The sequence below is a fragment of the Thamnophis elegans genome, chromosome Z (assembly GCF_009769535.1).
Source record: "Thamnophis elegans isolate rThaEle1 chromosome Z, rThaEle1.pri, whole genome shotgun sequence".
NCBI lineage: Eukaryota > Metazoa > Chordata > Lepidosauria > Squamata > Colubridae > Thamnophis > Thamnophis elegans.
The window spans coordinates 40,213,710-40,231,210 of record NC_045558.1 but is presented as its reverse complement, the minus strand read 5'-3'; the positions used below and the strand labels follow the sequence as shown (position 1 = coordinate 40,231,210).

The window sequence follows — 17,501 nt, the reverse complement described above, 5'->3', positions numbered from 1 at the left end:
CTGGACTTTTTACAAGATTCTTAGAGGTTCGGCGATAATATAGTATATGACTCCCCAGTGTTGGAGTTAAAAAAAAGTATTCATGCAATCATGTAGTTTAATATTTCAATATTTCTGTCCCAAGCACATTTAACTGCAAAATCATAGCAACTCTTCATTGTAATTAGTAGCCAAACTTCAGTCACAAGTTTGCAGGATCCAATCTGGGTTGGTCACGGGACCAGAGATTTTGTCTTCAGAGCTTTCAGATTCATGATGTACCCTCATCCACAAGGAATTGGGAATCTCAGGGTATTTATATGGTGCCTGTTGTACATACATTTTTAGATGCAGATTGGGGTATTGAGGGCTGGCTATTAAATCGTTTCCTTGTGCAGCCAAGCTCTTGCCTTTATCAAGTAATTGATAAAGTGGGATAAATCAGCATTCCTGTTGATTGATGAGCATCCAATTTCCCAGGGTTCAGTCACTTCCATGGTTGTTTTTCTGCCTGCTCGTCCCACAATCTTAGTATCTGCAAAATTGAATGTATGTTGTTGTTTATTACAATATGAGGCTACCAAGAAAGGCTATGATCAGAGGATGTATTCATCAGGAATTATATGACCAACAAGCAATCAGAGAAAGATGGCAGGAACATGCAGAACAACTTTACACAAATGAAAAACAAGGCAAGCTGCAAGAAGAGAAGCTGACCTACCAGAAATGGAACTAGATCTCCTGGAGGAGGAAGCATTCAACCAGTTGCCAAACTGCAAAGTCTGAGAAGTTGATGGAATTCCTGCAGAGCTGCTAAGACCACTGCCAACAAAAGCACTGAAAGTGCTTTGCCAAAGGTCGCAAAAAGTGATCACATGACCCTGGGACACTTCAACTATCAGAAATACATGCCTGTTGTCAAACAGCCAAATCTTGATCACCAACCGGGGATGCTGCAATAGTTGGTCACTAAACAAATGCTTGCAAGTTGAGAACTATCTGTATGTGGTAAAAACAGATATTTTAATAGAAGAAATATTAATACTGTGGATGAGAATTTAAAGCCAGAAGCAGATGAATAATGTATAAAATAAAGCAATATTCACAGCCTATTCTACAGCTTTAAAAAGCTTTTTTATATTAAAACACAAATTTAAATGTATCTATTGTGGAAATGAATACTTTCTAAAATTCTGGAAAGTAGATACAACAAAAATAGACAAAAGTAGGAAAATATTATTTCATTAAATTTGTTAGGAAAAACAGCAGCAATGTTTCTTATTAGTAGTTAAAATGTTCAGTGTGAATAAACAGCATCCATTAAAATCAAATTAAAAGCAAAATAAGAATAATAAATGGAAAAATAGTTTAAAAGGGGACAGAAGTTATGACAAGTACCAAATAGACAAATTTGCTAATAAAATTGAATTCCATTTCAAACCGTATTGAATAATGAAATTTTTCCTGCACTTTTTGTCCAAATTGTCCAAAGTTACTAGACAATTCAGCCACTATTATTAGATTTATACTGAGTAGAACACAAAAGTATTACAATCTGAAAATTACAAATTAAATTTGTTACTTGCTCCTGCCTGGACTCTTCTCAAATCCTGAAAATAAATTTGACCGCATTTTCCAAAATTCCAAGGCAACTTAGCCTAGAGGGAAATTCTGGGAATTGTAGTCTCAAACATGTATGGAGACAAAGCTCTTTGCCATATTTCAGTATTTATGTTTTGGCCTAGAAGATATCCCACCTTCTGGATGGGCAGAGTTGAGATATATGACTCAATTACATAATGTTTAAAACTCCTACAAGGGCAAACTGGAGAAAACCCAAGAAGAGTAGAAAAGAAGGTAGCAAAATAAAAAGGTTGTGAATGATGGAAGTTTCCATTCTCTCCCCCCATCTTCTTGTAATATTGTCTTCCTCTTGTCTTTTATTAAATATGGATAACAAAACTGAACAATGAAATAATATTTTAGTCTCAAATAAGGTGTGAGAGTAAATTATATAACTATAAAACGTATAACCATCATTAATGTATTGTTTGTAGTTATGCACTGACAAAGAAACATTCATTTAGATAATGACTGTAAAAAAACTAATGGGCTGCACATTTCTGTTTATCACTTGAGATATATTAAAGCATCATGGTTTCTTTTGAGTGTTTTTAAAATAGTCAAGCTTCAAATCCCCCAGATTAGGATTGCAAATGGCTTTCGTTCATTTTTTTTTTGCTTTCACAAATGTAAATCCATTTTTTTTGCCTAATCTTGTGATTATACAATAAATTCATAAATTTGCACAATGTCAATCACTTGACATTTGATATTGTCTAACACTGTACCTAGCTTTAACCCTAAAATCATATGAGAGAGGAGGATGAGGTAGCCAAAATAAGCAGATGTAATCAATTGGTTTTGCAATTCACAAACAGACAGAAGCTTTTTAGGGGCAAATTTATAAGAGTCCTATAAATTTTCAATAAAATACTCACCTTATCTGGTGCCTTCCAAATAAATTGGGATTAAAACACTCTTAACTTTCTGGCAAGTATTGCCCATACAGATTGAGAAATTAGTTATTTGATTTACCAAGCTAGTGTTAACTTTAATGAATGAGCTTTTTAGTACCCTATTTGGGAGTGTTAATTAGATAAATTTAAATCATTTTGGTTTCATGTATGAAATAATGGAAAGGAGGGAAGGAAATTTCTTTTCACAAGTCCTTTCTCTGTCATTTTTTCCTGCTATATTACATATCATTTTACAGCTTCACACAAGTCTCAAAAAGCCAATTTTTGTTAAGATTATGTTAAAAAGTTCAGTTTTAACTCCTCCGAAGTTCCAGTGTACTAAATAGAACTTAACCTTATGTTTTCAATTGCAACCAACTGTAATTGATTGATCAAACACTTGAGAGGGAAGGCCTTGTTTGCTGTTCTGATTAAGGAAAACAGAAGATTAACCTATTCATTATTCTACATTTAAAAATAGTTATTAAAGAAAAATATCTTTTGGCTCATTATTTACATTTAACAAAATCCCCCCCCCCCACTTTTCCTTTTGTAAAAGAGGGAATATATTTATAGAAGGAAGAGGCTCACATGTTGGCAGAAAGAATTATTTTACCAAGTAATGCGTTTTATAGAACTAATGGGATTAACTTTTCAAAGCATTGAAAGTGAAAAAAATTGTTTGCTACTCTCTCTTAAAAAGCCATGATTTAATGCTTCTTCAGATACAAAGGCATTTTTTGTATGTGTGTTTCATGGCGAAAATTGCCATAGTCATTTCCCACTGTTTGAGAAAATGCTGTCAATAGGTACCAACTGAACAATTTGTTTAATACAATTCTGAGGAAGTTTGAGAATCTACAGATAAGCTGTAGCAGCCTTTATATAGGCAGTCCTTGATGGACGACTGAGCCAAAATTTCCATAACTAAGCGAGACAATTGCTAAGAGTGTTTTGTCCCATTTTACAACTTTTCTTGTAACAGTTGTTAAGTGAATCACTGTACTTGTTTTGTTAATAACAGTTGTAAAATGAATCTGGCTTCCCCAAGACTTTGCTTGTCAGAGTCGCAAATAGTGATCATATGTCCGTGGGATATTGCAATCATCATAAGGCAGTTGCCAAGTATCTGAATTTTGATCATGTGCCATAAGGATTCTGCAATGGTCATAAGTTTGAAAAAAAAAGTCCCTTTTTCCAGTGCCATTGTAATGGTCATTAAATTAATGACTGTAAATTAAGGACACTCTGTATTCTATATACCTTGCCTTTAAAAAATATTTTCAAAAGGAAGATCTACTTTTATATATTGGAGTGTCTGTTTTAGATCACTCAGCTTTATAGAGAAAAAACAAGCTATCCTATACTCAATTGAAAGCCACACCATTTATTAATTACATGGTCATGGTTGTTCACCATTATCATAATTTTCTTCACCATTATCATAATTTTCATCTTATAGATTCGTGCAAAGTTTCAGAACAGGCCAATAAGTATTATTTATAACTTATTTTTTTTCTAGTTAGAGAAGGGCAAGATTCAATCAAATGGACCTCTAAGCATAAAAATGCTCTGTAAATTGTTTTAAATGCTATGTAATCCTTGATATGCAACCATGTCTGAAGTTACAAAAGCACTGAAAAAGCTACTTTAATTAAAGCAGTCTGTTGCAACTTAAACCTTTGAAACCAAAAATAAAATAAAAGTTTTATAGATCTTATTTTTGGAAGATTAAATGGGAAAGATAAAGGTTTCCCTGTCAATCATATCTGACTCTACAACAGGGCGATCAAACGTGCAGGCTGCGGACTGGATGCATCACGCACTGGCCACTCCCATGCCCAGTTTAGCAGAGGAAAAAGTAACAATGTCACAATAGCACCATGACGTTGCGAGTTTGACACCCCTGCTCTAGGATATGATGATCATCTTTGTTTCTTGGTCATGGGAGCCAGCATTGTCCAAACAAAATTTCTCTGATCATGTGGCCAGCATGACTTATGGTGCCCAGAATGCTGATATCTTCCCACTGAAGTGGTACATGTTAAGCTACTTGCATTTGTATGCTTTCTAACTGCCAGGTGGGCAAGAGTTAGGGCAGGAATGGAAGCTCACCCCATTGTGTGTATCTCAGATCTCGAACCTGGACTGCTGCGTCTCCAGCTGACAAGCTCAATGTCTTTAACCGTTGAGCTTGTCAGCAGCTCTCCCCATAACTAGCAGTTTTATTCAATAAATATAATTGTAAAATATTGATAGTGGACTATTTATTATAATGAACAATTTAACCAAATTGTTTGGCCCTTTACATTTGCCATCTATATTCTGTGCCTGTATAGCCTCTACAAAATTGATCACAATGCCATCCATTATAGTGTTTTGGATGTTTGTGCCCTCTCACTGTGGAACAAGAGCTGTTGAGGACTATACATTCAAAATTGCTTTCCTTACATATTGTAATCTGTCCTTCAAAATGTATAGTTTATATTATGTAAGAAAACAATTTATTTTGTGTTTTCATCACTGTGAGGGGAAATCTAATTTTTAAAAAGATAACTTTATGTCATTGCAACCTATAGGTACAGTATTTAAATTAAGATAATTAAGATTGGTTTTCAGTCTGCCAAATTGCTCTTAACGCTATGTCTTTTTCTCATATGACTTTTTGAAAATCAATTTCTACTCTGTAATCAGAAGTAATCTAATTACCTTGAGCATATGACAGAGCACATGCTGGGACTATGTTTCATGTGATCTAGAATAAAAATTCATAAATTATTTATAGAAATGTGACTAGCTTGCTGACAGGAAAACAGTGTATTAAACAATAAAAATGCCTATTCATGCTGTCGCAATATTTTAGCAGCAATTTTAAAGATTTAAAGTGATTAACTTTGTAGAACTGCTTCCCAAATTTCTTGCCTTCTAGTTGAGTTTTACCAGGTAGACCAGATAAAAGACATGACTAAATAAGCTGGTTCGTTATTGTAAAGCTATTATTAATAGAATCTTGCAATTCTGGAAGTACAATTCTCCTGCCATCACTCTGCATTCACACAGAGAACTTTAGCTGCTGTGGTGACATAGTAGTTAGAATGTACTATTGCAGGTTAATTCAGCCCACAGCAGTTCAATTCTGATCGGCTGACTCAACCTTCCATCAAGATTGGTAAAATGAGGACCCAGATTGTTGAGGGCAAAATGCTGACCATGTAAACCTCTCAGAGGGGGCTGTAAAGCACTGTGGGGAACAGTATACAAATCTAAGGGCTATTGCTAACTTCTGAGCCTCTTGCTCCAACCACTATAAATTGAAGGCTGTGCTGTCTCTTATTTAACCCTTTCCTTGATAGCATCTCTTTGCCCATCTCCCAGGGTCTTTCCCACATGCCATTACTTTGAGTTAGACAACAAGCTCTCTGAGCCAGGTAACATATTGTAAAATGTAACTTAACAAGTCTCTTGGAGACTTGTGCTGTAGAACAATAAATCACTCCCTAGTTGACAGTTTCAATATCTGATATACAGTATCCTAAAACATGTAGGATTAGCATGGAACATGCTGGAAGGAGGCAATGGCAAACCACTTCTGAAAATCCTTGCCAAAAAAAAAAAAACAAGACGACTTGTCCAGGCAGTATCTGAGAACTGGACACAATTGAAAGGAAGAAAAAAAAGGTAATTTTAAATACTGTTCAAAACAATGACATATAAACCACAGTATTCTTAGTTTATGTATACTGCAGGTTGTACTCATATTGCACTACTTTGCTGAGATGGTATCCCTTAATTTTAATACCATAACAACAACATATGTAACATAGTAAGCTAAGTGAGTTGAGTGAGATTGGCCACGAGTTAGTCACTGTAAACTGACACTAAGTCCATTAGAAATTTGCCTGCATTTTCCTGAACAAAGCCAACACCTTAGCCCATGATGGTGAACCTATGGCATGCATGCCACAGGTGGCACACAGCGCCCTCTCTGTGGGTACACGGGCCATCACTGCAGTTCATCTCCGCCTTGCATGTGTGTGTCCCTTCTGGCAGCCAGCTAATTGTCGGGTCTCTGTCGTGCATGCACGGTGTACCGAGCGGGCATGTGCGCATGCGTTGGCAAGGGGTGTGCCCAGGGGGGGCGCACACACATGCGTGGGGTGCATGCAGGAGATACATGGGCATGGCACATGCATGCATGAAGGGGCATGGCATATGCACACACGCACATTGCATTTTGGGGGTTCAGGTGCACGCCCCCTGCTTTGGGCGCTCAGTCTAGAAATCCATAATAGAAAACATTAAGTGTTTTGTAATTTTAAAGGAATCACATGGAAATAGAAAAAGGACAACAGCATATAATCACTTTCCACCTTTTGCCCTATTTTTAGCAAGTCAAGGCATTCTATTTATACTGAAGGGAGTAGCTATTTAGATACTCCCCAATCTTTTAGGGTGCGAAGCGCTTCACTAGCTCTGAACTTTCCTTTCATAGGACATTCTAGTATGCAACCAGATGTATGCAAATAGTATGAAGGACACCAGGACACATTTGAACAGTAGTGATTTTATTTTTCTTTCTTTGCATTGAATAGAGCTGCCTTACTAATCCTCTGCAAATTTATCATTTATACTCATATAGCTATATCACGAAGAATAGTAATAAGCCTGAGTAATATTGTACAATCTAGGCAGCACAAAAAAGGTTTTCCATGTGGAAAAAATCCAGGTGTTCCAATTCCATCTGATGTTGTAGCCACATCAGATGTACCATTAAATGAAAAGAAACCTGCTAATAAATCTGGCAGATTATTAAAGGCAACTGCACAGGTAGCAGCCAAAGAAAATACAGTACTTTGGACATTAGTAAGGCTTATTACTAAATTTATATTAAGAGTTCTAATGTTTGAATAATGAATGTTAAATAACTATTATTTTCAACATAATATTTGTTTTCAAACTAAACATTTCAATTTTTCTATTAGTAAGAATATTCATTAGTAGAAATAAATCCAATAATTCTGAAGCATTGGTGGTGACCCATAAAGAAAATTAAACTTAGTCCAAAGATTTGGTCATAGTATATATGTTAACAAATGTAAAAAAAAAAAAAAGAGCATATGTAGCCATGTGCTACATATTAAGAAATTCCATGGGTGGCGGTCTTAATGGGACTTTCCCCAAAATGAATTTTATACCTTTGAACTGTCTTAGTTCTTCTGTAGACAGTCGAAGCTGGGAAGTAAATAATTCTTCTGAAGAGCCAAAAGTTGGAATTGCTGGGGATGTTACTGCAATATTACTGGCAAGAGATGGTGCTGGTTCTCCAAAGAGTGTATATGTAGAACTGAAAGCAGGAGGTGCAATTGCTTTTCCAAATCCTGATGCAGGTGTGGTGTCTGGTAAAAAATTTGCAGAAGGGGGCGTTCCAAATCCAGAAAATGTAGGTATTCCATCCGATGTTGTAGCCATATTAAATGAAAAGGAACTTGCTGAAGAATCTGGCATATTATTAAAGCCAATTGTAGGAGGAGCAGCTGAAGGAAGTGCAGCACCTTGGATATCAGTGAAGCTTCCAGCAGCAGGTTCAGGAGATTTGAACGAAAAGGCCTGAGCAGTATTCCATGCATCAGTAGGAAAGCCTGCAATTATAGCATATAGAAAAAGTTGTAAGAATAGTTGCAATATTAAGAAAAAGAAAACTGCACTAAAGGGGAATCTAAGATACTGCATTTTTCAAAGTATAAGATGTATCAAGGTTTTAAAGAGGCAATTTTTTAAAAAAAGGTTTTCCACTCTGCAGAACTCCAAAAAATGGCCCGTTTTTTTGCGAAAATGCCCCCACTTTTTTAAAAAAAGGGCATTAATAGCCTTTAGGAGGCTTGCAGAGTTTTCCTGTGGTGTGGGGGCCCCACAAAATGAGCAAAAAACAGCCAATTTTTCGCTCAATTCTGCCCTTCCCAACCCCCAGGAGCTCTTTGAAAGCCTCCTATGGGCTCTGCACAGCCATTTTGATGAAGGGGTGGGGTTTGGGGAGGCAAAAAATACTGTATTCAGTGTATAAAATGCACCCAGATTTTCAGCCTCTTTTTTGAGGGGAAAAAGTGCATCTTATACTCCGAAAAATACAGTAATCAAAATGAAGTATGCAGTAAAATGGATCAGCCAAAACAAATCCCTTACTTGATGTTCTAGAAGGTGGCATCTGCTGTTGTCCAAACCCAAATGGAGGATATTGGTGACTAGACACATTCTTCAATTCCTTTAAAACAAACATAAATTCTATATTTCTCATATTGTTTTACGGCTTCAGATTAAGTATTTTGAAATTCATATTGGTATGTTTAATGATTGTTCAGTTATGATAGACGCCAAAAAGTTAGAACTTACTCTTAAATTTATGATGGCTGCATTTCCCCAGGTCATGTGACCACTTTTTTTTAGCTACTTGGCAACCAGATCCTATTTATAACTGATTGCAGCTTCCAACTGTCATGTGACTGCAATTTATAAGTGTTTTGCTTGTTTCTGGCAAAAACCATTCATTTGGGAGGATGTATTCACTTAGCTACCATGTGTTGACTCTCTTAATGACAATGATTTTCAACTAAAATTCTGGGCTCAATTGTGGTTACTAAGTGAGAACTAGTTATATTAAAATGATTTTATTATCAATTTTTATTATCCGTATTTTCCTACTTACATTGTTTCAATTTATTAGTCATAGACCAGAGACCAGAAGAAATAAAAACACACAGTAAATATACAATTAAAAAGTCTAGAATAACAGATAAAATCTATGATAAAATTGCCAATTGCACATGGTCTACTATACTAAAATTACAATCCATAAATTGTGAGGCCCATAGTCAGTTTAATATTAAAAGGGAAAGGAATAAGCGCAAAGGGTTTGCCACACTGTTGTAAAATCTTATTTCACTTTTATTTACTTTAGCAGCAAGTTGCATTTTTTTCCTGGCCTCCACTCCAGAAAAATTTCAAGTTTCTGTTGAAACAAGGGCATAGTTTTCCTTTATTTTCCAATTTGGCAATTATCATCTTTTAAGATCAAGAAGGAAGCCTGGTTCTTTTATGAATTTGTTGGCAGGAAGAAAAGGCACTTTTTTTCACAGATCTAGATAGGAAAGCTGAATAAGACCTCAGGCATCTACCCCCTGGCTGAAGGTGAGGCAACACTTCACATTCAAGAAACTGGAAATCTAGTCCAATTTCTACACCTCTGGAGTAACATTTATATGGAGGGAATGTGATGTTCAAGCCTTCATTTACTGATAAACCTTTGCCTAAAAGTCCAGGGAGGCTTATCTTACCTGATTGTTCTTTGTAGTAGCTCGGAATAAAAACTCAGACAAGCATTTATCTGTCTTGGATATAACTTGTACAGATTTGCAGCAGAAAAAAACTTGGTAGATTCCATCTGACTATTTATTATATTTCTATGCCACTAGTTATATTTCAATATAATTCTCCAAATGCCTTTAAGTAAAATAAATGCTGAAAAAATAATCTAAAATTTTGCCTACAATTTAAAATGTGTTTGTAAAGGCTGCCAATTAAACTCAGTTATCTGAACAGCAAGTTACAGTAAACTCAATCCCTCTTATCACTGAAACTTTCCTCTGTTAGTTCCAAGTATTATTAAGCTAACAATGCCCATAGTTATTACTGGTTTGAAAATCAGGACCAAAAATATGAAAACATTTTTTAAAAATAAATACTTTCCAGTTGTACTCACCATTGCCGTTTTAGTAGAGGGAGTTGCATTCTTCAATTCATGCAATCTACATTTCCACTGATTAACTAGCTGCTGGACTGAATTGATCTGAAAAGAGGAAGAAAGATTATTCACTACTGCTTCACATTTCAAATAATTTTCTAAAAAGTGCTTCAGCCTTCTACATTAAACAATATAGACACTTACATAAACTTGTGTGTTATTGTTTGCTTTACAGTTATAATACACAAGACGTAACTCTTCTGGCAGAAAGTCAGAGAAACCTGTAAGGATAACAATCAAAGACCAGAAAGGGAAATATTTTATCCCCATAATGCAAGGCTAGAAACTATACATGTAGATACAATTTGTGGTTAAGAAAGATTCATTGGCAAAATAATTCATTAGCAAATTAAAATACATTCATTTTGTCTCTTAAGCCCCTGTACAACCAAGTCAAAAATTTTGCCCCATCTTCCAGCAAGTGACCCCTATTGCCATTCACAACACTTGCTGCCTTCTGGTGTTGATTTTAAGTGTGGTCAATAATTGCAAACTCTGGATCTGAAATGCCTACTTGAGATCTGGATATCACACATATGGCTGTCTCCTAAATCTGATCCCATATTAGAATAAAGGTACCTTGTCTAAATTATTTTGGACTGGTTTTTAAATACATCTTATAGTGACAATTTCTATAGTCACCAGACAATTGTAATTTGAAGGAAAATAAATTATTGACCTCATATGCTTTCCATTTTCTCCTATGAACAGCTCCCAAGGTATCTAGCTCCAATTGAGTGTAAGAGTCTGGCCACAAAGTGTGTGTTTGTGTGGGCACCATCCAGAAATAGAGACATTTGCAGAGGAGAATCAGGAGACATGGAGATGTAGATCTTTAAGATTTAAAATATTCTCCATTGCAAATAGAACTGTTCTGTTTCAAATACATTTAAGGCCTTTTAAAAGTTGGTCAAGGAATTTTGCTATGCGGGGTCCAGGAGACACTTTTCTGCTGTGCTTCTTACCATCTGGAACATCTGGAACTCACTGAAGGGAGATCCACTCCCCATTCTCTCAGCCTTCCAACAAGGCCTTAGAACCTGGCCAGTTAGCCCGGGGCCTGGATGTGGGTGTTCCTTTCTGTAGTGGTTATTGGATTAAATAGAATCTAATACATCTCCACCACATTGTATATTCCTGCCATCTAGCCAATTCTTAATTTAATGTTATACTTACTGTTTTAATATTTAATAATATCTTTTTTATTATGTAAGCCACCCATAATTGCCTTATTGCAAGATGGGCAGCAAATAAATTTAATAAATAAAAATAAGTGTAAATATCCCACTTAATCCATAGTGCCTTAGCTACACAAATATGTGCAATGTCTCATCCAATGAGACCTGACAATAGAGTAATTTGTACCTGAAATATTAGGTTTTTCTTTCATTGGTGAATAGGAGGAAAACATCCATTGTCCAGAGGATTCCCAAATCTCCATGTCTTTCATTATTATTTCACTGAATAAATGATAATGGAAAGTTGTAACCCATACTAAACTGATGTAAAATCAAACCAAGCTAATCTTAAGGTTTCACTGTTTTTAAACACGGAGACAAATCAAGACTTACTGAGCATAGCAAAAAGCATAGATAATTTTATGAAACACTTAACCACAATCCTTTTTCTTGCCCAATGCAAACAATAGGACCTGTCTAAAATTAGTTAGACAACTGATAGTAAGTTGTGACGGGAGTGCCGCTCTACTATCAAGAAACCCTACCAGTAGGAAAGTGCCATTGTCCCAAGGGTCTCTAGGTATACCTATAAAATGTCTACAAGTCAGTTTGCATATTCGGTATGCAATTATAATACTCAGTTCAATGAACTGTATAAACAACCATGGCAAAGAACTGAAGACATTGAGTTTAGGATTGTTGTTTTTACAGAATATTTAAATCTCACAGTAATTAAAGGAAAAATGCCACTTACTTAAGTTTTTCTTCTTCAGGTGGAGTATCATTATTCACATGTTCATTTGAATCTAAGGCAGCAAATCTATTCTGAGAAAAATTTGAGGATCTGGGATCATTGTTGCTTTTCCACTTAGATGATTTTGAGTAATTAAATGCCTGCAAGCTAACAGAATAATGTTGCTGTCCACCCCGTGCTCCTCTTCTGCTGGGGCCTGAATGAAAGAGAGCACAGTGTATCAAACATTTATCTTCTTTGCAGTACAAAATAATTTAATCTATATCACAGAATTAAGTAACAGAAATGGGCTTAGAAAGACGGGTACAAATCCAAAATCTATAGAAAATAACTCAAATGTAGATTCCTAGACAACATCATCCATAATATTACAAGTTTTGTACTCTTCATCATACTTATTTTACATTAAAAATTAAGATATTTCTATCCCACCAGATTGCTTCACAACTGTGATCATCTTTATTCCTGTAATGTGACCCTTCTTTTGTCTGTATCCCTTTAAGGAGATCTATCAACCTCCTACACTGTTCTCTTCTTGCCTCTTTCGCATTCCAGTCTATCTGACCTTCTGTTTTTTCATGTTAATTTGGTGTAAGATCTGATAAGAGGCCTAGTTTCTGCAGCCAGGATGCATGTCAATTCCTGCATAATCTGAGCTCTGTGAGAGGCAAGCTCCATTCTCCTTTTACACCCCCTTTTTAGCCAAAACCTTTTTTGTGGAGTGTTTATTGAACTCCCTTAGTTTAAGCTACATCTACACATATGGTTAGATATCTCAACTTTGGGGTATTCCAATTATACTTTTGACATGGGCTCTTTTATATATATCCAAGTCAGGGGATTCCAGTACACAGCACTCAAAGGCTAGTATTCACTGCTCCACTCTTTCCCTCTTGCTCCTCCAAATACTACTGATAAAGGACAGTATTTCCATCTGCTTAGAAGCTGCTTTAGGTACACACACACCTCTCCCACACCATACCCAGCTGCATCTCTGCTCAGTTTTTATAACTAACAATTGCTGTGCTAGCTTGGGAGACTCCTTAAAGAGGCAGGACAATAGCAGCACAGGTGCTAGCCATTTGGTAGGCAGTCTGACCTTGGATCTTTATCTGTGCTGGCCTTTAAAATTCTGAGAATCTGCAGAGACCATATTGAGCCAGTGTTTCAACAGCTGATGAAGAGCAGTCTGTATAAACTATCATTTACACTGAATGGAAACAAACAGCCTTTAATTGTTTAATTTCTATGGGTGTCCAAAAGCTCAACAAACTTTAATAGCATCTCAGTATTTTTGGAACCAGGTGATTTTTTTCAAAAATTGCAAATTACAGTTGCTCTGGCAGCTGAAGTGGAAAAATCCTAAATGAGCAGGATATTCAGGCGGGATGAATTTAGTTCTACTTAAAGCAGATCCCACTGAAATCCATAGAAGACTAACACATTTATTTCATGATGAGTAGGATAACTTCAAACACATTGCCTGAATAGTAACTATTACAGAAAGAGGCTGCGTTGCCCATTAACACTGTTTTTGTAACGCACTTTGTTTTAATCTTATTTAATGAATTTCAATATTTTTTGAAGTTCGTTTTAACTTTGTTAACTGCTATAGGATTCTTTCGCAAGGAGAGCGGTAAATAAATTAGACCAAGCATCCTAATTTTTAAAAAAATACTGTCAAGTTTGGTTTCAACTTGTCACTGTAAAAGAGTCTGGGGTGGGCGGGGGGGTTCAGAACAAAATACAAGCAAACTAAGTTAAAAACCAACACTCTGTCAGTCAAAGGCGGACCTTTCTCTCCCGAGCAAGTCCATTATGCAGCCACGTTCCCCGCGGGAAGAAACCCTAGAAATCTCAAGCGGCAACCCTTAAGAGAACCCAAATTCCCTTCGTACCTGAGTTTTGGCCAAAGGCCTGGCTGGCTCTGCCACCGCGTGGATGCTCATACCAGCATCTATCACCGAAACGGCAGTTGCCCTGCAAGAAGTAAGAGCAAACCCAACCAGAATTGTGAGCCATGGGAAAGCAACGTCTCACCACCGCCAGTACAAGTTTCCCGCTTTGCTTCCACTACCGTATCCGCTCCGCAAGATTCTATCTAGGGCTACGCAGCATTAATAGTACGGCTTCGCTGTGCCTGGGCACGCAGCAATTAGGGCGCCTAGTGATGACGTAAAGACGACAAGTCTACTTTTGGCGGAAGTAAGTGAACTGGCAGTTTGCCCTTCAACATCTTAAAAAGTAATTGTTTTTTTAAATCTGATTTTAGATTTCCCGTTACGATTAATTAATAAAAGGCACCCAAATATATGGTGGTAAGAATTTAATGTGCCTCTGAAGGCGGAATTCAACAAGTATAGCTACAGCAGGAAGTCTCCGTATTGTGCCACTAATATCAGTCCCAGTTTATTTTATATTTTGAAATTAGAAGGCTTGGGGAAATGGGGAAGAAAAACATATATTTCACACAACATGCTCAATCATAAGCTGGCCAAATTTTTTAATGTGATTTGTTGAGCAAACCTAGCAACCAAATACATGGTAGTTGGTTACAAGAGTTATGATATAGAAATAGTTGCATATATTTAATTGAATTTGGAAGTTACAAATAAAGGAAGAGCAATAATTTGTATTGAACGTTGGGTGCAATAAAATGTTTTTGTTATTGTAGAAACATTGTAAGTCTGAAGTAGTGCACTCTTAGATTGATTTGTGTTCATCCTTTTGAGTAACAAAATTGAAATACTGGTCTGTTTTACTCCATGTGGTCATGTTTTAACGGTTTTTTATTGAGTTGTTTACTATAAATGTTTCCCTTTTTGTTACTGTTTCTTATTTCATTTTTTTTTAAATTGCACTACTAATTCCTTTTTCTTACCAAAGCAATGACATTTAAAAATTAGTTCAATATAAAACAAAGTCATGGTGGTGTTTTTGTATTTTATTATCTTTATGATTTTTGTCCCCATTTATGTTCCTTGGATGCTCCAAATGATACAAGCTAGTATAGTAGATATGTAGTAGTAGATTTTGGGAGCTATGTTTTCTATGAAGGCATTCTGTAAAATGTCTATTTCATCAAAATTATTGAAGCATTAGGGTCTTATTTTCTAAACAGACACTGTTAAATTATAATTATGTCCTAACAAACAGCTGAAGATACCTTCCTCCTCTATTTTCTCCATAACAACCTTGTGAGGTAGGTTGGGATGAGAGAAAGTAACTGGCCCCAAATCATCCAGCCAGCTTTAAGCTAAGGCTGACTTGAACTGACAATCTTCTGCTTTTTAGCTGGTGCTTTAACCACTTGATAGTTGGCTCTCCCAAAGCCACTTTTATTTTCAGGAATGTTTTTAGATTCAAATAAAAATACTAAGCAATTATAGTTCTATAAATCCCCTCATTTTGAACTGTAAAGCAAGAATGTGGCAGTTTCACGTATGAGGAAAATAGTAATTGTGGAAGATGGTGCTGTGGGAAGCCCCTCCCCCAAGAGTGAAATATTTTGGGAAATATTAAAAAGTCAGGATAGAATATTTCTCCTAAGGAAGAAATGGAAAAAAACCTTAAGGGAGGTAGAAGCCAGTCCCAGTTTCCCTACCCCAAGCAGAAACTGAGGCCGGTTTATAGAAATGCAGATTTGGTAATCCATTCAGAAAGACTGGGTCAGGCAGAAACTTCAGATAAGCAGTTCAATAAGCAACACAATCAAGCAAAGGTTAACAAAATTAGCTCAAAACACCTATAGCCAGCCACAAGTTATAAAATCCACCCACTCTAAACTCTATTTTGTCAACTGTCCCAGAATCATATGTGGTTGGTGATTCTGCTTCATCAATGAATTGAACCTTTCTTTCCAATCAGCCTCCATCCTATTTCCAGTGCTTTTCTCCCGGCTTGGAAATGGACCTGGATATTTCTTTCAATAGTGCTTTACGATTTGCAGGAGGGGACTGATACTCACCATTTTTTATTTAGTGTTTTGTCAGGAATATTATTTCTGGTTGCTGCTTCAACTTTTTCAATCTGTATTCTGTAAAACTAATACAATACTATGCTGTGATTTTTGAAATCAAATATTAAAATAATTTGGCATAGGTTATCTTTGAATTTATGGTTTGTCTTTTGGAGTAAAAAACTCTTCAAAATAGTAGAGTAATTCCCCTGTAGGAAGTTATCACCCAGCCCTCTCCCAGAAAAATGAAATATCCTAGGAAATATTGAAAAGGCAGAATATTTCTCTGGATGTGAAAAGAAAGAAACATGTTTTAAAAGACAGAATAGCTGCCTGTAGCTTCCTGCCCATTTCCATTTTGTCAATGGGCCATTAAGAAAGCCAAGCTAGTCCACTTTACATAATAAAGACTCCACTTCAGCTGCAGGGGATGGGATTAAGGAACTTTACCCAACTCACCACATGGCATCTGAGAACTCAACCATACTTGGATTCAAAACACAGCCTAGAGAGTTGCCACTGCATGGTCCCATGGGAGTCTGACAACCAATCAGAATACATTGCTTACACAGGAACAAGGAACAGAGAGGTGGGACTGAACAGGTTATAAAAAGCCTAGCAAGCCCCTCCCTCAGCCCTTCTTCTCCACCAACACTGAAGCAGGTGATCACCTTTTCTGTTCAGAGCTCAAGCCATGTGGTCCTGTCCAACAATAAACCATCTTTCCAAGCAGTCTCCATGTCTCCAGTGTCTTTTTCCACACTTGGAGCCGAACCCAGAAAGACAGTTGTTTCATCACACACACACCCCAAAAAATTATTCCGTCCTTTTTAGTAAAGTTTTTTTATCTTCTACAAAAATGTTTTGTGACTGGCCATATCCTTCAGGCACATACTTTGGTGCAAGAATCTAATAATTCACTTATCATACTAAGACATAATGTAATTTGCTTTGTTTTGGCTTAGCCTATTTATGAACCTAATGATTAGTGAAACCCATTTTTGTAGTATATGTGAGATTATTTTACTTTAAAGTATGGCAGGTGGGTACTTTATGAAAGTAAACATGTAAAGTTGTTTTATTTTCCAAGTATGGAAAGTGGCTCCCCAAGATTAAGGATCACATGCAGGATGAAGAGTTTCCTACATTATAATCTTGCCAAAATAATCTCCATAGTGCATCCTGCATGTGATCCCAAAACCACAAATCAGTGCTATAGATGTTGGAATCTGTTCATCTCACAAACTGGTACTCAGTACCCTTAGAAAAATCTCTACCCAAAACAGTGGATTCAACCATTAACATTTTTGTCAAATCT

At 36.3% G+C, this 17,501-nt stretch overlaps 1 protein-coding gene across 1 annotated transcript; it reads right to left on the bottom strand.

Annotated features, from left to right (window-relative positions):
- Positions 1-7,063: 7,063 nt before the first annotated feature.
- NUP42 (nucleoporin 42) lies at positions 7,064-14,364 on the bottom strand. Its single transcript, XM_032234538.1, has 7 exons — positions 14,124-14,364; positions 12,226-12,421; positions 11,659-11,753; positions 10,438-10,514; positions 10,252-10,338; positions 8,679-8,757; positions 7,064-8,137 (listed from the first exon to the last, which is right to left on the bottom strand). The coding sequence occupies exons 1-7, from the start codon at positions 14,245-14,247 to the stop codon at positions 7,629-7,631; spliced, it is 1,167 nt and encodes a 388-aa protein (XP_032090429.1). The 5' UTR covers positions 14,248-14,364; the 3' UTR covers positions 7,064-7,628.
- Positions 14,365-17,501: the final 3,137 nt, after the last annotated feature.

Excerpts from the sequence above, each read along its gene's own strand:
- NUP42 (XM_032234538.1), bottom strand. The coding sequence starts at position 14,247 with ATGGCTCACAATTCTGGTTGGGTTTGCTCTTACTTCTTGCAGGGCAAC. Across the intron at positions 12,422-14,123 it reads GGCCTTTGGCCAAAACTCAG|GCCCCAGCAGAAGAGGAGCA; the intron begins GTACGAAGGGAA and ends TCTTTCATTCAG. Across the intron at positions 11,754-12,225 it reads CCTGAAGAAGAAAAACTTAA|TGAAATAATAATGAAAGACA; the intron begins GTAAGTGGCATT and ends TCATTTATTCAG.